At 45.3% G+C, this 24,308-nt stretch overlaps 1 protein-coding gene and 1 long non-coding RNA gene across 2 annotated transcripts; one reads left to right on the top strand and one right to left on the bottom strand.

Moving 5' to 3' along the window:
• Positions 1–13,055: 13,055 nt before the first annotated feature.
• SLC25A5 (solute carrier family 25 member 5) lies at positions 13,056–16,147 on the bottom strand. Its single transcript, XM_016943509.3, has 4 exons — positions 15,749–16,147; positions 14,229–14,715; positions 13,863–14,003; positions 13,056–13,474 (listed from the first exon to the last, which is right to left on the bottom strand). Exons 1-4 carry the CDS (start codon positions 15,857–15,859, stop codon positions 13,317–13,319), a joined length of 897 nt encoding a protein of 298 aa, XP_016798998.1. The 5' UTR covers positions 15,860–16,147; the 3' UTR covers positions 13,056–13,316.
• On the top strand, positions 15,267–18,361 carry LOC134809310 (uncharacterized). Its single transcript, XR_010154719.1, has 2 exons — positions 15,267–15,394; positions 16,644–18,361. It is a non-coding gene; the product is annotated as an uncharacterized LOC134809310 (long non-coding RNA).
• Positions 18,362–24,308: the final 5,947 nt, after the last annotated feature.

Below are 24,308 nucleotides of genomic sequence, written 5' to 3'. Positions count from 1 at the left end.
CAAAGTTACAGCTAAATCGAAGGAATAAAGCTGGGTGCAGTGGCTCATGCCTGTAATCCCAGCACTTTGGGAGGCTGAGGTAGGTGGATCACTTGAGGTCAGGAGTTCGAGGCCATCCTGGCCAACCTGGTGAAACCCCATCTCTACTAAAAATACAAAATTAGCTGGGTGTGGTGGTGAGCGCCTGTAATCCCAGCTACTCATGAGGCTGAGGCTGGAGAATCGCTTGAACCCAGAAGGCGGAGGTTGCAGTGAGCCGAGATGGCACCACTGCACTCCAGCCTGGGCAACAGAGCGAGATTCTATCTCAAAAAAAAAAAAATGTGTACTGTTAAAAATGTAATTTAAATTACTTACTTCATGGATAAGTATGTTCTCATGAACATTAAAACATTATAAATCTGGCTATCATTGTAGATCTGACCACCGCTACCCTACTCCAGACTCCCTCGGAGATACAGAAGAGGAAACTGAGACTCAAAGAAGTGACATGGTGTGCCCAAGGCCACACAGCTAGTGCCTGTGGGGGATTTTCTGATTCTAAGTCTCTCTCTGTTTTTTTTCTTTTTTGAGACGGAGTCTCACTCAGTCGCCCAGGCTGGAGTGCAGTGGTGCAATCTTGGCTCACTGCAACCTCCACTTCCCGGGGTTCAAGCAATTCTCCTGCCTCAGCCTCCCAAGTAGCTGAGACTACAGGCATGCGCCACCACGCCCTGCTAATTTTTTTTTTTTTTTTTTTTTTTTTTTTTTAGTAGAGACAGGATTTTACCTTGTTGGTCAAGCTGGTCTCGAACTCCAGACCTCAAATAATCCACCCACCTTGGCCTCCCAAAGTGTTGGGATTACCGGCGTGAGCCACCGCGCCCAGCCTGACTTTAAATCTCTTGCTATTCTAATTTTTCTACATTGCCTCCCATCACCACAAGAATCCTTTCTATTCCTCACTGTGTCCCTGGTGCCCAGCACAGGGCTCTGCACCAAAGCTGGGGCTCAGCAAATATTTCCATATCAATGGATTCCCTGGCAGAGGGTTTCCTTTGCACGAAGGCATTGCCTTCTGAGGTGGGCTACACCGACCTCATTTGGTCAGTGAAGGCTCGAAGTGGCAACTGAGGCCATGCAGGCATCCTCCCAGGTGTCCCTTCTGCCACCCCAGGGCTTGGGGACATCAGGGATCCTGAGAGTCTCCTTTGGGAGCCAATACAGTGAGACCTAGTAGAGGTACACCAGGTGTTTGCTGGGCACACGCTATGTGGCTGCCGGTATGCCAATGGCCGTGTGTGACTCGGGGGAGAAATGCAAAGTATGATATTGTTGAGCCAAGATTTGTCCCATACGTAGGACACAGTGACCAGCCAGCACATATCCAAGTTCTAAATTATGCAGTGCTGATGATGCTTTGGGGGTTCAGGGGAGGAAGAGCTTGGCTGGAGCGGCCAGGGTAGACTTCTTGGGGGCGGTGGGTTTAGCTGAGCTTGGTGGAAAGCGGCCTGCGTGGAGGACACAGCTCTTCCAGCGGAGTCGGCCGCGGTGCCCAGGCCGAGGCGAGAAGCAGCGCGCCCTCTGCAGGCAGGTGCGAGAGGCGGCCGGAGACCCGCCTGGGCACGTGGACTGGAAAAGGAAGGAGTCGGCCATCGGCTGCTGCCGCTGCGGCTGCGCTGCGACTTTTTCAGCCTGTCTGTCTCAATCCAGCCTTGCACTTCGGCGACTTTCAACCGCCATTAGGCCTGCAAAAGCCGCGTTTTTTCCCTCAGGGCGTGCCCTCTCCTCCTCTCTCCTAGTTGTCTGCAGCTCCCCGCCTGGCGGGCCGGGCCATTTCCTTCTGCTGCTACTCGGCATAGTCCTAGCGGACTGTTTTAGCCACCGCGCTGAGAGCGCTCTTTACAAAGTTTCCCAGATTACAAAACCGGCGCCTAAAGGGAAGGGGCCGACTCTGAGAGAGCCCGTAGTTATTTAACAAACACTTAAGCGCATATTATATGCTAGGCTTTGTGCCAAGCGCCTCGCAAATACTAATTTATTTCATCCTCACTACAGTGCCAGGCAAGTAGTGTTCTTGACCCCATTTTCCGGCTGAGCAAGGTGAGGCAGTGAGACTTAGAATCTTGCTCACCATTTCACAGCTGGAAAGGGGCGGAACCATGCTCTTAACCACCGCACCAAGCGCCTCTCCAGGGGCTCCTCACATGGGTAGGTCCCCAAGCAGGCCGATGGTCCCTAAAGAGCTTGAACCCCTCCCTTCCTCTGGGTCTCCGTGGTTATTTTCCAGGCACCGCAGCATTAAGTGCTACTTCCTGACTCTCTCTAAGTTGGGGGGGTTCCCTTTGTTTTCAGGGTTTTCATCTGCAGGTGTTACACGTGGTTTGCCAGGTGCCTCAGTTTCCTCATCTGGGAAATGGTAATCTTAGCACCTGCATCATAAGGCCACTGAAAGGATTAAATGAGTATCCACAATTAAAAGAGTGCCTGGCCCATAGTCAAAGCTCAAGAAATGACAATGGATGTTACTACTGAGCAAGTCCGCTGCTGCACTCCTGGAGGCCTCCCACTCACAAGTGAGAGAGAACAAACTCTGCCTGCTTCCTGAGCACGTCAAAAAGGGCCACATTCACTCAAGGGTTCTCATGGGCTTTTAGTGGCTGAAATAGTCTTAGAAGCTGGGAACATTAGGCCCAGGTCTGGGAGCAGGTCTGGCCTAATCAGCCCTAATCAGTCACATGGGCGTGCAGTTGGCACAGCTCTATCGGCAGCGTCCTCAGGTGCCCCAGGAACATGTCTGTTCCTCTCCCCTTGGAGTGGCCTGAGTCATGTTGTGTGACAGCCACTGTTCAATATTGTCATCATCACAACCAGACATCCATCAGGCAATTACTATGTGGAGGGCTCTGTGTTAGGGGCTCATGACAAGATGGCCAGCACATGTGTGGCACAGGCCAGCATCCCATGAACACAGTATGGTAGAAGCCCTGGATGTGGAGTCAGCTGTTTTTCATACAGATTTCAGGAGGGGAGGGGTGTGTGCCAAGGTCCCGCCTCTCTGGTTCTCTAGCATGGACAACATAGCAGCAGTACAGGAACCAGTTGATTTCCCAACCCCTGCAATATCCAGATCTTCCCTGTAAGCCCAGGGTCTGGAAAAACAATAGCTGCAAGTCAAAAGGCCCCGGACATTTGCCAAATTATTATGTAAGAAAATGAAAAAGAAAGGCCCTGTACATTTATTGCTACAGAATTGTTCCCAGGTATCAAGTGGCTGGATCGAGCCAAAATTCATTCATGCCAGTCAATAACCAATGCACAAACCCTACAACATGCCATTCATTCATTCTCTATTTATTTCGTTATATAGATATTTATTTATTTATTTTTGAGACAGGGTCTCTCTCTGTCACCCAGGCTGGAGTGCAATGGCTCGATCTCGGCTCACTGCAACCTACACCTCCCGGGTTCAAGCCATTCTCCTGCCTCAGCCTCCCGAGTAGCTGGGACTACAGTGCCCGCCACCACACCTAGCTAATTTTTGTATTTTTAGTAGAGATTGGGTTTCACTATGTTGGCCAGGCTGGTCTCAAACTCCCAATCTCAAGTGATTCGACCGCCTCGGCCTCCCAAAGTGCTGGGATTACAGGCATGAGCCACTGTGCCTGGCTATTTTATTTATTTATTTATTTATTTATTTAGAGATAGAGTCTCTGTCGCCCTGGCTGGAGTGCAGTGGTGCGATCTCAGCTCACTGCAACTTCCACCTCCCGGGCTCAAGCGATTCTCCGGCCTCAGCCTCCTGAGTAGCTGGGACTACAGGCATGTGCCACCACACCCAGCTAATTTTTTGTATTTTTAGTAGTTACGGTGTTTCACCATGTTGGCCAAGCTAGTCTCAAACTCCTGACCTCAAATGACCCACCCGCCTCGGCCTCCCAAAGTGGTGGGATGACAGGTGTGAGCCACTGCACTTGGCCCATTTTCTCATTTATCTCCTCCTTCAGCAAACATTTACCACACATTCACTATGTGTTAGGTTCTATGCTCAGTTTTAGGAATGTAAAGAGAAATGAGACATAGCCCTTAATGAGGACAGACAAATAAACACTTGGTTGTGATACCATGAAATAAACATTATAATTCATTCACTTAACAACTATTTCTTGAACATCTACTATGTGCCAGGCACTGTTCTAGACACTGGGGACACATGAATGAAACAGACAAAATATCTGCCTTTGTGAAGCTGACAGAGATAGATTACTTTAGAAGTACAGAGGAGAGAGCAATGAGTATGGGCAGGTGGAGTCTGGGAAGGCTCCCAGAGGTGGTGCAATCTGAGCTGGGTCTTGAAGGATCATGCCCTGGCAGAGGGGCAGGTAAGGGCATGCTGGGAAAAACAATAGTACAGCCAAGCTTGGAAATATGAAAGTGAATGACATAGGTAGGAAATGGCAAGTGGAACTGCAGATCACGTGCAGGAGGAGGAACAGAACATGAGGCGCACAGTACTGTCTCTCAATATAAGGTGCAATCAGATAAAATAGCCCAAAGCCCAACTCATTTCATTTTTCTTTTTCTTTTATTCTTTTTTTTTCTCGAGACGGAGTCTTGCTCTGTCGCCCAGGCTGGAGTGCAGTGGCGCAATCTTAGCTCGCTGCAAGCTCCGCCTCCTGGGTTCACGCCATTCTCCTGCCTCAGCCTCCCAAGTAACTGGGACTACAGGCACCTGCCACCACGCCCGGCTAATTTTTTGTATTTTTAGTAGAGACGGGGTTTCACCATGTTAGCCAGGATGGTCTCGATCTCCTGACCTCGTGATCCGCCTGCCTCGGCCTCCCAAAGTTTTTTTGAGACTGAGTTTCACTCTGTCACCCAGGCTGAAGTGCAATGGTGCGATCTCAGCTCACTGCAGCCTCCGCCTCCCGGGTTCAAGCGATTCTCCTGCCTCAGCCTCCTGAGTAGCTGGGATTACGGGTGCCCGCTACCACACTCAGCTAATTTTTGTATTTTTAGCAAAGACGGGGTTTCACCACGTTGGCCAGGCTGGTCTCGAACTCCTGACCTCAGGTGATCTGCCCGCCTAGGCTTCCCAAAGTGCTGGGATTACGGGCGTGAGCCACCGTGCCCAGCCTCACTGCATTTTTCTGAGAGCCAACCCTGGTTAGAGGTAAGGGTGCGGCCAACACCAACTCCTCCTGTGGTTGTGTTAGTTGGTATGGGCCTTACGCAAAGTCCTAATGACCCCAGCCTCAGGCTTGTAACCTTAGAGAGAGGCTCAGTATTCCTTGTGAAGAGCTGTCATTTAAAAGGAAGATCTGTCTTGGAAAAGCCAAAGAAATGTGAATAAATTCAAATTTAACTCTAGAGCTTTAGGGTCAAGTAGTTTTTAATGACCATAATTCTTAAATTGGCCGAAAATAGAAAATAACCCATACTCTAAAAATGGACTTTATAAACAGTGCTTTGGTTATTATAATTTATTTTTTCTTTTGTTATCTCTTTTTTTATCCAACTGAGGTTATTATAATTTCTATTTAATATTTGTCAAATGGATTTTGTCAGTTGGTATTGAAACTAGCCGGCTTTCATATTTTAATATAGTTCATGACCCAAAATAAATAGTTGGACAGGGTCACCTTGAAGTTCTCTTTGAAACCTTTTGCCGAGTCAGATAGCTCAGAGGACATTATCTCATCTCTCTAAGCTTCGGTTTCATAGCTGTGAAATGGAGTGAATAATAATACCTGCCTCTTAGGGCTGTTGAGACAATCAGGACAGTTAATCCATGTAAAGTGCTTAGCACAACATCTGGCATATAAGATGTCAAAATAATGAGCTATGATCTTGATTCTGTAGTTTTAGAGAAATTACTGTTACCTGGTTGTATCGATTGTTTAACCTGAAGACGCAGGCTTAACTTAATTCAATCTATCTAGCCCTAGAAACTCCAAAAAGAACCACAGCCCACAGTAGATTTGAGGAATTATATTGTAGCTTAAAAAGGAAAGTTGATTTCCAGGTTTCCTGGTAGACAAACTGAGCCACTAACTAGTGACGGGATGTGATATAACCCAAGACAAAGAAACATGGAGCCGAAGTGGGATTACAATTTCAGTGGTCAAACTCCTAGCTTTCTACCCTAATTGGCAAACAGCACGCTTTTACCCAGAAGCCCAAGCGTCCTTACCCCCTGATCTTCACTTCTGGGATAAAGCCATTATGAAGCTCAATTTTTGTAATAAATGGACTCCTGAACCCTGGACTTAGTTGTGAAAGTGAAAGGAGATCCTTTGCTTCTAAAGGTCTCAGTAAATTTTCTCCTCCCTGCAGCTTCTTTCCCTAGGGAGTGAAGTCATAGGGTTGGGTAATCAGGCTGGGACCTCATGGGTTCCTTGAAATACTACGAGAGCAAAGGAAGCTGTGAGAAGAATCCTGGTGACCACACAGTGGCCCCTGGGTCAGGTGAGCAGTGCAGTCTGGTTGTGAGGCAGGACGGATTTATCTTTGACCTTTGGTCTCTTTCATAATCAGTGTTGTAAAATAAGTGCTCTGAGTTAGAGCTCAGGATTATCACCATAAGCACATGTTTCTATTCATTCAGTCCATTCCAAAAATGTCCTTTTCTTTCTTTACAACCTTCTCTCTCTCTCTCTCTGTGTGTGTGTGATCCACTTTCTATAGTATATATAGCATTTTCTTGAGACTGTTTTAGAAAATCTGCAGGAAAAGGATAAATCCATTAAACCATTCTCCCATGAATGAAGTGAAAATAATTTAAAGCATTTCAATAAAACAATAACAGTCGGGCCAGATGCAGTGGCTCCTGCCTGTAATCCCAGCACTTTGGGAGGCCGAGGCGGTTGGATCACTTGAGGCCAGGAGTTCAAGACCAACCTGGCCAACATGGTGAAACCCCATCTCTACTAAAAATACAAAAATTAGCCAGGTGTGGTGGCTTGCACCTCTTGTCCCAGCTACTCGGGAGACTAAGGCAGGAGAATCGCTTGAACCTGGGGGGTGGAGGTTGCAGTGAGCCAAGTTCGCACCACTGAACTCCAGCCTGGGTGACAGAGCAAGACTCTATCTCAAAAACAAAAACAAAGCAATAACAGTCATAATAAGAGCAAAATTGTGTAAAGCAGGTGCCCAGCATTGTTCTAAGCACTTTACATATATTAACTCCTTTAATCTTCACACTATTCCTATGAGGTAGGTACTAAAGTTATCCCCATATTCCACATGGGGAAACTAAGGCACAAAACAGTTAAGTAAAAGTTGAATTGTTGTCAAGTAAGAAAGTTTGGTATTTGAAAATGAGACCTCTAGCCTCAAAGCTTCTCATGAGTGAGTCCTGAGCGGTGTGCTCCGAGGAAGGTCAGGTGGTGAGGAAGCCCCAGACCTCTCCCTGATGTACAGGGCTGCCTCCAAATTCCTTCATCTACTCCAGTTCCACGGGCAGGAATGGATCTGAGTTTTGTGGAAGTGTCAGCTTATATGATTTGGCTCCCTCTTTTTAAAAACACAAAATATGTCTTTTGAAAATGTTGCCAAACCACATGACCAAATGAATATATGGTTAGGGCTTGGGAGGGGCCCATGCAAGGGGTGGCTCCAAAGGGGAAGCACCCCTAGCTCCACAGTACATCTGCCTTTGCCTCTGCCCATAAGATATCTCTGCTTCTTGCCAAACTGGGTATTGGAGTTCATTTAGACAGAAGAGTTTTCCTTTTCATTCCCAAACACGAGGCCCTCGGAAGTTACCAGTCAACAGCTATTTAACTGATACTTTATTCTGGTTATGTCCTTGCAACCATAACCATCTCTATTCTGGGACTGAAAACATTAGAGACAGTGTAACATGTCATGTGATCAGATTCGGCATGTTCTCTAAAATCTCAACAGTGCTAAATTGCCTCCCCATGTTACGAAAGTTGCCCAAGGAAATGAAATCCCAGGATGGATGCTTGCCATAAAAATAACCCCCTCCTTTCTCTGTCCCCTTCCCTGATAGTCACGGAAAAGCCAAGGATTAATAGACTCCTTTAATTTAACTCAGTTTTGTCTCTGATGAGGGTCTAGTGAAAGCAACTGCCCAATCTGTCGCTTGAATACTGTTTATATTTGTTGCCGGGATACCAAAGGCTCTCTTAAGCCTTTGGCTAAGAAGAGCACCATGCATCTGACCTTGTTCACCTGCACATAAAGCAAATAATGGCTGAAATGATAGGAAAGCTCCTCCAAACATTTGGAGTGGAACACAAGGCATTTTTGTGTCCGAAATTGCAGCGCCTAATATTTGTTGTTCAAATAAATCTCAACCTGCATACGGAAGTGCACATTACACATAATAAGATGAGGCTTTGAGAAGACAGATGTTAATTATTTTGAGGTAAATCAGAGCACCTCTGACCCAAACACCGAGCTGTAATTTGTTGCTCAGCTTCTTGGTCCTGAAATTAATGTAAATCTTTACATTCGTAATTTTACTTGCCAATGCCAAACCACCCACACAGTCTGTAAATGACTGCTCTGAGTCAGAGACTATTCATTTACGATTGTGTTAGATATTTTAAAATGTTCTCTGAAAGGATTAAATCACCTAATCCTGGTCCTTTCACTGGTTCTGCTTTCTGCAAAAATGATGGAGCTGGAGGACGTCTAAACTAGAAGGGACTTTAGAGTTTGTCTCTTCCCCAAATTTCTCCATTCAAGGATAAGAAACTAAGACCCTGATGTTAGAAGTGGCTTGTCTCCAGGTCACTCAGCAACCAAAACTAACCCCCCAACCCCCGCAAAAAGAAAAAAAAAAAAAAAAAAAAAATCCCAGGTTAGGATTTTAATAAATGGCCACACTTAGAAATCCTTGCTCAGAGTCCGGAAGCTACCCTTTCCCTGCCCTCCTGCCTCCGACAGCTTCTGTTAGTCCTGGTACTCCACAGTATGACTCGGTTCTAAAAGAATCATGCCATTTTGAATCCAGGTGGTCAGAATACGATTCCGATAAAACAAATCAGCAGCCGTTACAGCAATATGCATTAATTTTGGGGGAATGGATAGCCAAGAAATTGCTAATAACGGTGACTTTTGAGGAGGGGGCTAGTGATGAGAAACGCAGGACAGGAAGATGTTTACTTTTCGTTTTACATATTTTCTTTACTATTTGGCTTTTATTACCATGTACAGATGTTAACTATTAAAAACCTCAAAAGCAAATTAGAAATACTACGTTCACAAACTTCAAAGGAGAAATAGAATTTACCCCAGTAACACGGATGCTTGAAAATCTATGATACAGTACAGCAGTACTTTAAAAATTTTTTCTCCCAAAGTATCTGTAATGATAGAGGAGACTGAATTGGAGTCTGGGGGCAGTGCCAGAAATGGCCCTTGTATACCAAAACTCTCTTTGCAGTTTATGTTTTTAAAATGCCTTCAAATTAATAGACTCTCTAGCATCTCTGCATCTCTTTTGATACAAAAAAATGACGGTTTAAATGACTTACCATTCACGAAAACTGCCGCTCTGGGAAGACACCCCTCGTTTCTTTCTCCGGCGGTCCGGAGCGCCCGTAGCGCGCTGCTTCCAGTCACTGAGTGCAGAGGGCCCTTGGAATAGGAAGCACGGCAGTGCACAAGCTGACCTGTGTTCTGGCTCTCTCACCTGGAATCAGGCTTCACGGATCCTGTTATGCATTGAATAGTAACAAAACAACGGCATAAATTAGGGTGTTGCTAAGATTGTGTACCATCAACGTTCGCATGAGCGTAATGGACATAATGAATTCTATAGCACTATCCTGCACAGCTTGGAGAGATTAAAACCACTTTGTCTTTAAATTAAATTTCAAAAATCATTGAACAAGAATAGAAAGAACAACAACAACAAAAAACCCCACCTCATCTATGTCAGCTACCCAATTGCAGGAGGCACCACTTCTTGCTTTGTGATCATTAATGCCTGGTCCTAGGTTTATTTTAATAGCTGCCAGCTCAGTGAGTCCACATCTATTGTAATAACCATAAAGGGGGCTTGGGTCTTCTTGCATCGTGTATGCAGCCCTTACTGGAGAGCCTCTTATCCCCTTTCAAGAATAAAATCTACAACTGAAAAAGAACTAACCTGAAGTTTATTTTGTATAAATGCTACACAATATAGTATATCTAGTCTGTTGCAGAAAAAGAAAGGTGAGCTTGAATTCATTCTTAAGCAGTGCTGTACTTGGGCAAATCTTCACTCAACAAACCTGGGTGCCGTATTATGTGAAAGTTCACATCGGAGTGCTTGCTAAATGCCAGGCACCATACTTCTGGCTCTACATGCTTTCTTATGCTTAACCCTCACTCACAACACCCCTAAGAAATATATGAGCAGGCCAGGAGAGGTGGCTCACGCCTGTAATCCCAGCACTTTGGGAGGCCAAGGCAGGCAGATCACCTGAGGTCAGGAGTTTGAGACCAGCCTGGCTAACATGACGAAAACCCATCTCTACTAAAAATACAAAAATTAACCAGGTATGGTGGTGCATGCCTGTAATCCCAGCTACTTGGGAGGCTGAGGCAGGAGAATTGCTTGAACCTGGGAGGCAGAGGTTGCAGTGAGCCGAGCTCGCACCACTGCATTCCAGCTGTTAAAGATTTCATAGTCTTTAACAGCACTGCAATCTCAGCACTATGTAACTGTACCAGCTCTAATCCTCTACTCTGAATGGGCGACAGAGTGAGACTCCGTGTCAAAAAAAAAAAAAAAAAAAAAGGAAGGAAAGAAATATATAAGCGCTATTATATCCCCACTTCACAGACGAGGAAACTGAGGCTCCCGGGGATTAAGTGACTTGCCCAAAGTCACACAGTAATCAGCAGAGCCAGGGTTAAAATCCAGGTATGTCTGATTGATTCTAGAGCCCCTGAAATCTGCCTCCTAAGAACTGTCAGTCACCATTTATGTAATGCTTATTATGTTCTATGGTAGATGCTTGGCATAAATTATTTAATCTTTGCAACAACCCTCTGAGGCAGGCATTATTAATAGCCTCATTTTACAGATAAGGAAAACCAAGGTTTAGAAAAATTAAGTAACTTGGCCTAACACAACTGAACATCAGAGTCCAGAACTTCAGCCCAGGCCTCTTTGATACCAGAACAGAATTCTTAATAACTAAGCTATAGTACGATTCAGGTGCCTGGCCAGAGGACAAACATAAACTCTGGGATCTTTGGGCATTCATCCATGCCATGCAGACCTCTCTGTGAATAGCTCTTATACATGCCAGTGTGTGGGATATTCCTCAAGAATGAGCTTTACATGTACACATGGAGCACCCGTTCTATCATTTTTAAAGTTGTGGCTTGACAGACATAATGCTGCATTCTTAGTACAAATCTCATGGCAAAATCCACTGGATTTGAGCCCTAATCAAGAGATACAGAAAGTCTAAACACTGTCACATGGATTCCAAATAAGGGTTTATTGAAAATAAACATAAATGCCCTCCATTGACTGGGCTTATTAGCATGAAGCAAAAGGCAGATGCTATTTCCTCTTTGTAAGGTTAGTTTTGAGGTCGTGGCCAATGTCTGGCCCTCTTCATAATCTTTAACAGCACTGCAATCTCAGCACTATGTAACTGTGCCAGCTCTAATCCTCTACTCTGAATGGAATTAAAAATGGCTTGAGGCCAGGCGTGGTGACTCACATCTGTAATCTCAGTACTTTGGGAGGCCGAAATGGGCAGATCATGAGGTTAGGAGTTCGAGACCAGCCTGGCCAACATGGTGAAACCCCGTCTCTACTAAAAATACAAAAATTAGCCCGGCATGGTGAGAGGCGCCTGTAATCCCAGTTACTCAAAAGGCTGAGGCAGAATCGCTTGAAACTGGAAGGGGGAGGTTGCAGTGAGCCAAGATTGTGTCATTGCACTCCAGCCTGGGCGAAAGAGAGAAACTCCATCTCGGCCAGGCACGGTGGCTCACGCCTGTAATCCCAGCACTTTGGGAGGCCAAGGCGGGCAGATCACAACGTCAGGAGATCAAGATCATCCTGGCTAACACGGTGAAACCCCGTCTCTACTAAAAATACAAAAAATATTAGCCGGGCATGGTGGCGGGCACCCGTAGTCCCAGCTACTCGGGAGGCTGAGGCAGGAGAATGGCGTGAACCTGGGAGGCGGAGGTTGCAGTGAGCCGAGATCGTGCCACTGCACTCCAGCCTGGGCAACAGAGCAAGACTCTGTCTCAAAAAAAAAAAAAAAAAAAAAGAGACACTCCATCTCAAAAGATAGATAATAAATAAATTTTAAAAAATTGCTCTAGCTGGCCAGGCACAGTGGCTCACGCCTGTAATCCTAGAACTTTGGGAGGCCGAGGTGGGTGGATCATGAGGTCAAGAGATCTAGACCATCCTGGCCAACATGGTGAAACTGTCTCTACTAAAAATACAAAAATTAGCCAGGCTTGGTGGTACGCACCTGTAGTCCCAGCTACTTGGGAGGCTGAGGCAGGAGAATCACTTGAACCCAGGAGGCGGAGGCTGCAGTGAGCCAAGATTGCACCATTGCACTCCAGCCTGGCAACAGAGCAAGACTCTGTCTCAAAAAAAAAAAAAAAAAAAAAAAAAAGGCTTGAGCCAGGTGAAAATGAAGGCAACTAGATGAAATTGGTATTGATTCTAAAAGTTTAAATGAGGTGATATTCATGCAACAAATGTAACCATTTTAAAGTGGATAATTCAGCTCATGGCTCATGATTAATAACCATAGGACTAGAAAAGGTGGGTTCATAGTATTTCTTGGAGAAAGCTCATTCAGCTATGATCATCCATAGGCAATGGAACAATGTTTTTTGGATGCACTGGGCCTGAATTCCTTTGCTAATGTGTTGGAAATGTTTGTGGGTGGCACAACCAAGTTATTCTGTTAAGTGGACTGCTGACAATTGGTTTTAAAAAGACAGTTCTTCATCTCCGGAGATACTGTAGCATGTATTAAAAATGTAGCATTCACTAAAAAGGTAGTATTTATTCGAATGTAGCACTCAAATATGTATTTTTATATGAAAATATACTGCAGACAAAATTTATTTTAGATATTTTTATTTCTCCAAATTTGTTATTTATCAGGAGTGACTGAAATAAAAAATACAATTGAGTCCCATCATCATCATCATGGAAATGGCTTTAAGAGAAAACTGGTCAGATGAATATTATTGCTTCCCATTTTCAACCAGTAAATAGTTGCCACTGAGAAACTGACAGCCAGGAGTCTGTCAAGAATGCTCAAGATATGTTATATAATACAACATGCCTGTTCACAGGGGGAAAAATCCTAGGAAATAACTTATGTGTACTTCTTGATTTCATCATACAAGACAAGCACAAAAGCACCACCCATGCCTCTGAGAACATTGGACCATGCACCCTTGAAAAAAGCTTTGCCTCCTTCATCACGAGCAATCTTCCTCCAGCAGTCAAGCGTGCCTGTGTACATGATGTCAGCTGCAAAGAATAAAGACATGGAGTTGGTGACTGAAGGTCGATGAAAAATCCTAAGATTCACTAGGCTAAATAAAGCAGAGCCCCACCTCTAAGAACGTCAGCTTTAAATCCAACATTCACACATTAGCATGGGCAACACTGAAATATTAATGCTATGACCACAGGAGTACAGACTACCCATTGGTCTTAACCTCTAACACCATTTAAGCACCCTCATTCATAGGCATCTGAAGGGCCAGCTCAAAGGAAGTTGTGGAACAGACACAGATGCTATCAACCCCATCCCTTGACTTGGACAGACAGCCATTTTTAAAGGTATGTATCACCAGTTTGTGGCAGCAGATTGCCCCACGACTACAACTTTATCTTCTGCTCAAGTGGAACTTACTTCCTTTGCGCCCTGACTGCATCATCATGCGGCGGCGAACGGTGTCAAATGGATAGGAAGTCAACCCGGCAACAGCAGTGACAGTCTGTGCGATCATCCAGCTGATAACGATGTGAGTGTTCTTGGGATCCGGAAGCATTCCTGGGAATAGGAAAGAGATGCTTTTACCAAAAAGCAGAGTTTTACTGACTTCCTTTCCCCACATCCCCTAAACACGTCATCTGTACACAAGGGTTGCATTGGATGATCTTGGCTTCCTTTAGCAATTAAAAAAACAACTCTCTAGCTCTTGGACTCTTAGGTTGGTACAATGCTCTTTTAAACTGTCTCCTAAGAACACAACGTTAAAGCCCACAGCAAACTTACCCTTTGCAGTGTCATAGATACCGAAGTAGGCGGCTCGGTAGATGATAATACCCTGCACAGACACGTTAAAGCCTTGGTACAGGCCCTTAATCCCATCAGATTTGTAGATCTTAACCAGGCAGTCACCGAGGCCTCGGAATTCCCTTTCAGCTCCAGCTTTACCCACATCAGCTGCTAGACGGGTACGGGCAAAATCAAGAGGGTACACAAAACACAGGGATGTGGCCCCTGCGGCACCACCCGATGCCAGATTCCCTGCAAAGTAGCGCCAAAACTGGGTTCTCTTGTCCACACCACCCAGGAAGATCTGCTTGTATTTATCTTTGAAGGCGAAGTTAAGAGCCTGGGTGGGGAAGTATCTGATGACATTGGCCAGGTTACCGCGCCAGAAGGACAGAACTCCCTGCTCCTTGGGAATACGGACCACGCAGTCTATAATGCCTTTGTATTGCTTATCTGCAGTGATCTGCTTGCTGGCATGCTGCACCTAACAGACAGGAAGGAAGCCAACAGGGACAGTTATAACCATGGGGAAGGGAAAGAGAAGAGCTTATGCCATCTCGATCAATGCCCTTTAAGGTTGGCTCCCCTCTCTCAAATCTAGTCTTCGTATATCATACTGGCTGGACCCTCCCAACCCTCTGAGGCTGTCACAGGGGAAGAGGTGATCTGCACCAGTAGCATTAAGCCTCCACCCCTCTGAGTGGAGAGGGGGCATCCTCCAGCGGACCCGTGACCTTCAGACCTAGGAGAAAGGTCATTACCTCAAACCCAGGTTCAGAGGCATTAGGGCGAGTCCCACATAGGGCGCGGTCACCTTGGGGACCGCAGCCTACGCCTCAAGTCTCCTGAGCTGCTTCCGTCTCGCTCCGCCCCCACTCCGCTCCCAGAGGTGACCCGAGCGCCGCCGCCGCCAGCCCTACACGCTAGCCCAGGAGCGCCCTCTAGAGCCGGCACTGGAGAGCGCGCGGCGCAGGGAGGCAGGCGGAGACGCGGCGGCAGCGGCCGCGGCTGCGCGGGGGCGGACGTAAAAGGCACACGCGCTTCCCGGCGCCGGCTTCCGGCCCGGCGAGGTTTGAGCGCGTCCGCGGGCTGGGAGGCCGCTGGACCCGGGCGCATGGCCTCCCCCGGGCAGTTATCTCCTTGCCGCGACCTTGAGGTCTTCGGTAAGAACTGGCGTTCCTCTTTCTAACGCCGGCTTTCGGCCTTCGCCCTTGACGCCCAGGCCCGGGGAGGCCGTCACTCAGGAACTGCTCCATCCGAGTCCGCCGCCTCGGAGATGCCGAGAGCCTGGTCCTGCCCTCTGCCCCCGGCCCCTTCCTAGACTCACTACTTCAGGTCACTAAAGGCGCCTCCCACCAGTTTGACTTCTGTTGTGCCTCTGCGCCCCGCTCTGGCCTCTCCTAGCCGCTTCCCTGGCCATGTCTTTAGAGTTCGCTCCCCGCCACCCCTCGGGCGCCCGCCTTCTGTGCGACCCTTCCCCCCACTTCCTGGTTGGGCTCCTGGATCCCAGGACGTACCTGCAGCAGCAGCTTGACCCGCTCGATGGGCGCTACCGCCGTCTTGGAGATGGCTGCGGCCACTCCACCTGCCAGGAAGTCCTTGGCGAAGGACACAGCGGCATCTGTCATGTTGAAAGAGGAGGCAGACTGCTGCAGGACGGTACTGGGCCGGGAACCGGCTTTGACTCCGGCGCTGCGGGGCGGAGCGAAGCAAATGGCCGATTTATATAGGGGGAGCCAGCGCTGGAGCGGCAGGCGTCGGAGGCGGGGCCGGGGCGGGATCTGGGCCCCGGCGCGGGATCTGGGCCCCGGCGCGCTGGGCGGCAGAGCCGCTGAGTGGCCCAGCGCGCAGGAGGAGGAGTCGTGGAGGGCGGGCCGGGACTGCTCTCCGCGCCGCCCGTGCTCGCCCTCGGCACCTGACCCGGCGAGAGGAAGGGGCGGGTCCAGAGAACACCCGGGACTTGAACGCTGGACCCTGAGAGAGGCCTCGGAGAGGGGAGGAAGGGTGAGGTCACGATGTGCCTGGACAAAAACCCTTGGAGCAGGACCAGGACTAGGGTGAGACGCATTTGTTACAGGGATGCCAAAAGAACCCTTCAGTCATCGAGATAAACAGTAGTCAATGCGATACTTTAAAAAAGTCGTATGGGCAAACTACATCCTACTGGCCGGCCCCCTTGTTTTGTAAATAAAGTTTAATTGGAGTGTCAAGGCTGGGTTTAGGGTGAGGCAAGCGAGACAAGGTCATGCAAGTGCAGGTTGGGATCCTGTCTGTATTTCAAATGTTGATCATTTGTTCATCATGGATTTTTGCATTGCTTCTGATTTTTTTAAAATAGTACATGAAAAATCATTTGTCTTAATTACTGAGTTGTTTTTCACCAAGGTGAATGCCTCACTCTTCCCACTCTAGACCGTGCGCTGTCCTGGAGCCAGTGAAACCAGACGAAATTAAGGGAACAGCAGACGAAGGAACTGCCACCGTGCCCCAGACCCTGGTTTGCAAATACAGTTCGACAAAGATCTTGCCGGGAATTGGCCTGGGAGAGTCCAAAGGACTGGGCTGGGGGTGGGGAAATGATTTTAGCCAGAAGACAAATATAGAGGTTGTACCCAGAAGGTTAAGAGGCTTAGGAAGGTTAAGAACTACGTTGACATTTGGCTCCCAGGACCCCAGGTAAAGTGCCCTTGGATCGAATAGATTTCTGAACTCCAGAAACATTTAGAGGAATCAATAGAATTAGATTGGCAGCCATTGTGCCAATGGACAAGTGGTTACTGAGCCCCTTAATCCCTTCACTGGGTAAGCATTTGCCACACATGTCCTCAAAAACCTACTTGTTAGCTTAAGTGGACTCCCTCAAGTTCAGAACAGGAGCAAATAGTGTAATCACAAGTTCCGTGTCTGAATAATCATAACAATGTTTATAAAAATAAGGACGACTGTTGAAAACTGCAACTGCAGCTGAACCTTATGTGCCCAGACTTCAGAATTCCCATAGGCAAAATGCCAGCAGGCCTTTGCACACTGAACACATAGTGTTCATATCCTTCACTTTCCTTTCCTGCCCTCTCCCATCTTCTCCAGATCTGCCTGTGAAAGGACCCAATTCTAGGACCCCCCAGGATGGTTAGGCCCTTCCTCTGAAAGTACACTTTGCAATTTGTTAGTCTCCTCAAGAACCCCAGCGATCGAAACTGATGCACACAAATTGCATGTGTTCAAAGGAGCAATTTTGAATCTAGCTTTGTTGATCCTGGGAGAAATCTTTGACCTGTGTTAGTGAAAGGCTATGGTGTTTCTCAGCTGATTATAATAGCGAGGTAGCTGGATGCAAAAAAACAGTTTCAGAGAATGGTAGAGTATATCCTCCAAAGGCGATACTCACTTCTCTATTCTGGTGAGAGAAACAAGAGCTAAAGCAAAATTCTACAGAGGGCTTTATTTGGAGAGAGGTGGATTTTATTTATAATGCATTTAAAATTCAAAATCTTTCTAGTTTGAACTCTTGACATTCTGATTAATGCATTTTTATTCAACTGTTAATTATTCCTCGATACACCTCACCATCACTTGTGTATCCCTTTTCTACATGTGACCTTTCCCTGGCCACATCTGCTACTCTCTTTGAGCATGATGCCTCTACTGTATTCTATTCCAGAGCTCATTGTTTTGTCAGTTTTTTTTCTCTCCACAAAAAAAGATGATCAAATAATTACATAGAATTTTTCCCTTCTCAGTCTTTGGGTAACTAAGTGTGGTTTTATTGACGATGAAATACAAGATGGGTCATTTAAAAGCAACTTCTTGCCATCACTTGGTATTTTGCTAAATCCACGGTGAGCTGGAGCTCCCGTAGTCACCTATCACCGCGTGTATTTTAAGGAGTCAGATATTCTCGAAACTGTTAAGGTCATGAAAGACAAAGAGACTAAGGAACTGTCACAGATTAAAGGAGACTAAAGATACTTGACAACTGAATGTAATATATGACACTCAACCGGCTCCTGTACCAGAAAAAGGACATTGGTTATATTGGTGAGGTTTGAATATCTGTAGATTACCAATACTATTCTTCGTTATGGTGGTTATGTAAGATTTAGAGAAGTTGAATAAAGGATATAAGGACATTTTTGTACTATTTTTGCAACATTTAAAAAAGTCTGAAAGTTTAAAAACTTTTTAAAAAAGAAGGAAAAAGAAACAAGGAGCAAGCATCCAGGAAAATAGAAAATAGAGTCTCATTCTGTCACCCAGGCTGGAGTGCAGCGGCACGATCATAGCTCACTGCAGCCTCAAACTCCTAGGCTCAAGTGATCCTCCCACCTTAGCCTTCCAAATTGCTGGGATTACAGGTATGAGCCACTGCACCCAGCCGAGAAGAATATTAATGATGATGATGATGATGATGTTGATAATGATATATGGCTGGTCAGTTAATCAAAACTAATTCCTCCATTGAGACATAGTGCTGTGTTAGTAATTATTGTGTTTCTGGGAGCTATGTAAAATATAAGTCTAATTAAGAGGAACTAAAGCTAAGGCAATGCCTAGTAATTCTCAAGGAAAAACAAGGAAGAGAGTCAGAAATGACACTTTTAAGGCCTCAGATATCTATGTACCAACACCCAGAATATGGGTAATAAAGGGAATGTAATTTTTTTTTTTTTGAGACAGAGTTTTGCTCTTGTTGCCCAGGCTGGAGTGCAATGGCGCGATCTCCGCTCACTGCAACCCCCACCTCCTAGGTTCAAGCGGTTCTTCAGCCTCAGCCTCCTGAGTAGCTGGGATTACAGGCACGCCACCACCACGCCTGGCTAATTTTTGTATTTTTAGTAGAGACAGGTTATTACCATGTTGGCCAGGCTGCTCTCAAACTCCTGACCTCAGGTGATCTGCCTGCTTTGGCCTCCCAAAGTGCTGGGATTACAGGCATGAGCCGCAGCGACCGGCCGGGAATGTAAAATTTTAATACACTCAGGAAAATGCAATTTTATAGGTATTGTTTAGACTTGGGAGGGTGGAACTTCTGGCTGGCATCTGGAAAACTTGATTCAGAGATACCATACAGAAGAAGAGAGCAGTAATATGTCAAGAAGGTATAACTAGTAATTCATTGGCTGGAGGGTGAAAAGCATTCAGTGAGAATGAAACGGAGAAATGAAAGTGATTATAGTTGTAGAAGTATACAAGAGACTTCTCAGATTAAAAGTATGAATGGGGCCGGGCGCGGTGGCTCACGCCTATAATCCCAGCACTTTGGGAGGCCGAGGCAGGTGGATCACCTGCGGTCAGGAGTTTGAGATCAGCCTGGCCAACATGGTAAAACCCCGTCTCTACTAAAAATACAAAAATCAGCCAGGTGCGGTGACTCAGGCCTGTAATCCTAGCTACTCAGGAGGCTGAGGCAGGAGAATCGCTTGAACCCGGGAGGCAGAGGTTGCAGTGAACCCACATCGTGCCACTGCACTCCAGCCTGGGTGACAGAGCGAGACTCTATCTCAAAAAATAAATAAAATAAATAAAAGTATGAATGGCATTTCATAAAACTGTCACATAGACGAACAGGAAAGGGTGATCAGAGACATAGAACATCTGAATATCTGCTGGAAGTTATTCTGATAGCAACATATCTGATACATTCTTTTTTCTTATTTTTAAGACCATCTTAAATTTAAGAAAACATCTGATAGATTCTTGGCTCTCTTGCTGATACAGTGTAATTACAGTTCTCAAAAGAATAAAGAAGCAATGAGGTAAATTGCTAAGCTGGGCTTAATCCTGATAATAAATAAGGAAGATTTGGTTAGCAAAGTGAAAGTGACAAGAATCTTGGGGAAAGTGATCCTGTCATCTGGATATCTGTTAAGCAAAAAAACTAAAAAAAAAAAAAAAAAAAAAAAAATTGCTGGGCATGGTCACATAGGTTAATTAACGTGTGTGTGTGTGTGTGTGTGGTGTATGTATGTGTATGTGTAAGGTAGACTTCAAAAGGATCAGAGAAAAGATAAGTATGATCTGGCCTAACACCAAAAGAGAAAGATAGCTTAAAAGGGAGAGGGATCCCGTTGAAAATTCAGAACTGTAGAATTTGGAAAAGTTCCAATGATAAATTAAAAAGGGAGAGATTTCTAATAAACTACAGTGTCCTTATAGATTATTCTCTGATGAGCTCAGATCTTCAAAGTGCATGTATAGATGACAGAAGGAGGACTATGCTTCCAAGGACAAAGCCCAAAGAATATCACAAACCTCTAGGAATTGAGTCATAAGGGCTAAAGTCCAGAATAAACCCAGGCTTATAAAATGGGAAGCATTGCAATAAAGGGTTTTAATGCCCTATTTAGTGCAAGACATTTAAGGATGAGGAGATAGAGCTTAATGGTAGCATGTGTGAAAAAGAGAACTAGGTCCTAGTTTACTGTGGGTTGACAATGCCAAAAAATACTAATGAGTCTTGAGTTGCACTAAGAGAATGGTAGTGACCAGATCAGAGGGACTTTCAGTTCCACTTGGGTTTCTGTTGGCCAGCCCATAGAGTTTTACATTTAATTCTGGATGCTACATTTAAGAGGACATTAACAAACTGGAACATATTCAAACAAGGCAATCAGGAAAGTGAAGTGTCTATAAATCATGTATTATGAGAAATGGCTGAATGAATGAGAGATATTTAACTGGGAAAGAGCTTTGGGTGAAAGAAGGACATCATAACTGTCTTCATAAATTAAACATTCTATATGGAATTAAACCCGCTGGTAGAAGTTTCATGAAGGTAGACTTCAGCTCAAAAAGACATTAGTTTGTAAAATATGCGATACTTAAAGGTAGAATGGGTTGCCATACGATGGGGTGAACTTTTTGTTACTGGGAAGGCTAAAAGTTGAGGCAGAATAGCCACTTGTTAGGGATGCTATGGGGGAGATCGCTGGGTTGGTCTGGAAGAGAGTTCTACACCCTTTCCAATTCTAAGATTCTATGGCTCTGTCCTTTTGTATCTATAAGAGTGAGTGGATCTGAGCGTCTGGGTCTGGGAATCTGGGGCAAATAGGAAGAGAAAGCTAATTTAGCCCAGTGGTTAAGAGGGTGGGCCCTGCAACCAGGTTGCTTAAGTTTAAATTCTGGCTCTGCCATTCGCTAGCTGTCAGGTCTTGGGTAAATTGCTTTACCTCTCCAAACTGCAATTTCTTCAGGTGTAAAATGAGAATGATAGTAGTGCCTATACCTCAGAGGACTGTAGGCACATGCAAATGAGATAATATGTGCATAGAACAGCATTTAATATGTGTTAGATTTTATTAATTTTAAGAAAAATACAGCTGGGCATAGTGGCTCACACCTATAATCCCAGCACTTTGGGAGGCTAAAGCAGGAGGATATCGTGAGCCCAGAGTTTAAGACCAGCCAGGGCAACAGGGTGAAACCCCATCTCTACGAAAAAATTAAACAATTAGCTGGGCATGGTGGTGCATGCCTGTAGTCACAGCTACTCAGGAGTCTGAGGCAGGAGGGTCACCTGAGCCAGGGAAGTGGAGGTTGCATTGAGCCGTGATTGCACCGCTGCACTACAGCATGGGTGACAGAGTGAGACTCTGTCTCAAACAAAACAAAACAAAACAAAACAAAACAAAACAACAGTTGGTGGATTCCAGCCCATGGGTAACTGCTTAAAACAACAGTCTTATTGAGGTGTAATTGTCAGACAATAAGACTGTACATATTTATAGTGCACAATTTGCTAAGTTTTTTCACATGTATACACATGTGAAGCCATCACAATTAAGATCATGAACATATCCATTACCACACAAAATTTTCTTGTGCCCCTTTGTAATCTCTCCATCCCCAAGCAAACTTTGATCTGCTTTCTGTAACTATAGATTAGTTTCCTAGAATTTTGCATTTCCTAGAATTTTGTATAAATGAGATCATATATTATGCACTCTTCTTTCTGGGGTCTAGCTTCTCTCACTTGGCATGTTACTCTTTGAGATTCATTCATGTTTTGTGTATCAATAGTTATTTACTTTCTGTTGCTAAGTAGTATTCCATTGTACAGATATGCCACTTTTTTTTTTTTTTTTTTTTTTTGAGATGGAGTTTCGCTCTTGTTGCCCAGGCTGGAGTGCAACGGCACAATCTTGGCTCACTGTGAACTCTGCCTCCTGGGTTCAAGCGATTCTCCTACCTCAGCTGCCCAAGTAGCTGGGATTACAGGCATGCACCACCATGCCTGGCTAATTTTTGTATTTTTAGTAGAGACAGGGTTTCACCATGTTGGTCAGGCTGGTCTCAAACTCCTGGACCTCAGGTGATCCACCCGCCTTGGCCTCCCAAAGTGCTGGGATTACAGGCATGAGCCACCATGCCTGGCCCACATTTTGTTTATTCATCATTTGATGGACATTGGCTCATTTCCACTTTTTGCCTATTATGAATGACACTGCTATAAACTTTCCTATACAAGTTTCTGTGTGGACATATGTTTTTATTTCTGGGGTTGTCACCTAGGAGTGGAATTACTGGGTCACATGTTAACTCTATGTTGAACCATTTGAGGACCTGCCCAAGTTTTTTCCCAGAGTGATTATACCATTTTACATTCTCAACAGCGGGATACGAGAGTTCCAGTTCCTCCACATCAGGCACTGCAACCTTGACCTCCTGGGCTCAAGTGACCCTCCCACCTCAGCCTCTCGATTAGCTGGGACCACAGGTGCCTGCCACCACCCCTGGCTAATTTTCAAATTTTTTTGTAGAGACAGGGTCTCCCTATGTTGCCCAATGGGGGTGGTTAGTTACCATTTAAATGCAATTGTATATAAATTTTTTTTGAGATAATGTCTTGCTCTGTTGCCCAACCTGGAGTGCAGTGGTGTGATCTTGGCTCACTGCAACCTCCACCTCCCGAGTTCAAGCGATTCTCCTGCCTCAGCCTCCCAGGTAGCTGGGATTACAGGCGCACACCACCATGCCTGGCTAATTTTTGTATTTTTAGTAGAGATGGGGTTTCACCATCTTGGCTGGGCTGGTCTTGAACTCCTGACCTCAAGTGATCCACCAGCCTCGGCCTTCCAAAGTGCTGGGATTACAGGCATGAGCCACTGCATATGGCCCAATTGCATATAAATAATTTAACTCAGAAAAATTTAACTTAGAAATATTTGACATATTTTAATAAATTTTATAAGCTGTGACTAGCTTCTAAACCTGTGCAGGGTAAAATGTACATTATTCAAGTGATGGTTATATGAAGACGAGACCTCCCTACTAAGCAATGTAGTCATATAACAAAATTGTACTTATACCCCTAAATTTACACAAAACACTCCCTGCACATATACATTTTGCTTTATGGATCTCCAACTTTAGTCTGAGTAAGACTAAATAACTTTATGGGAAAAATTACATATCGCATCTATATAATTAAATGTAATTTGATATATATAAAATCAGGCAGCTTGGTATAACAATCAGGATCCCCAGGTGAGCTTATTGAAAATGGAGCAGAGATTCATCTTTGATAAAGATGTATAACTTCTAATTCCAAAGTAAACATAATGAGTACATGAAATTTTATTTCAAGTTTCCTTTTAGAGATGTGAGCAAAAATATTTATTTCAGGATCTAATATGTGGTATTTATCTTCTGATGACTACTATAGCTGTATGTGCTTTGCTGTATGTCAAACACACCCCCCTCATTTCCATCATCCTATTGTAATATTTTATTTATTTATTTATATTTATTTTTGAGATAAGGTTTCACTCTGTCGCCCAGGCTGGAGTGCAGTGGCGTGATCATGGCTCACTGTCACTGCAACCTTGACCTCCTGGGCTCAAGTGACCCTCCCACCTCAGCCTCTCGATTAGCTGGGACCACAGGCGCCTGCCACCACCTCTGGCTAATTCTTAAATTTTTTTTGTAGAGACAGGGTCTCCCTATGTTGCCCAAGCTTGTCTTGAACTCTTTGGACTCAAGCAGTCCTCCCACCTTGGCCTCCCAAAGTGCTGAGATTACAGGCATGAGGCACTGTGCCTGGCCCCATTGGAATATTTTAGACAGTTCCTAAGTAAC

This window comes from Pan troglodytes, chromosome X (genome assembly GCF_028858775.2).
Source record: "Pan troglodytes isolate AG18354 chromosome X, NHGRI_mPanTro3-v2.0_pri, whole genome shotgun sequence".
Lineage (NCBI taxonomy): Eukaryota > Metazoa > Chordata > Mammalia > Primates > Hominidae > Pan > Pan troglodytes.
Note: the sequence above shows the minus strand (reverse complement) of the source record. Positions and strands in the feature narration are given on the sequence as shown.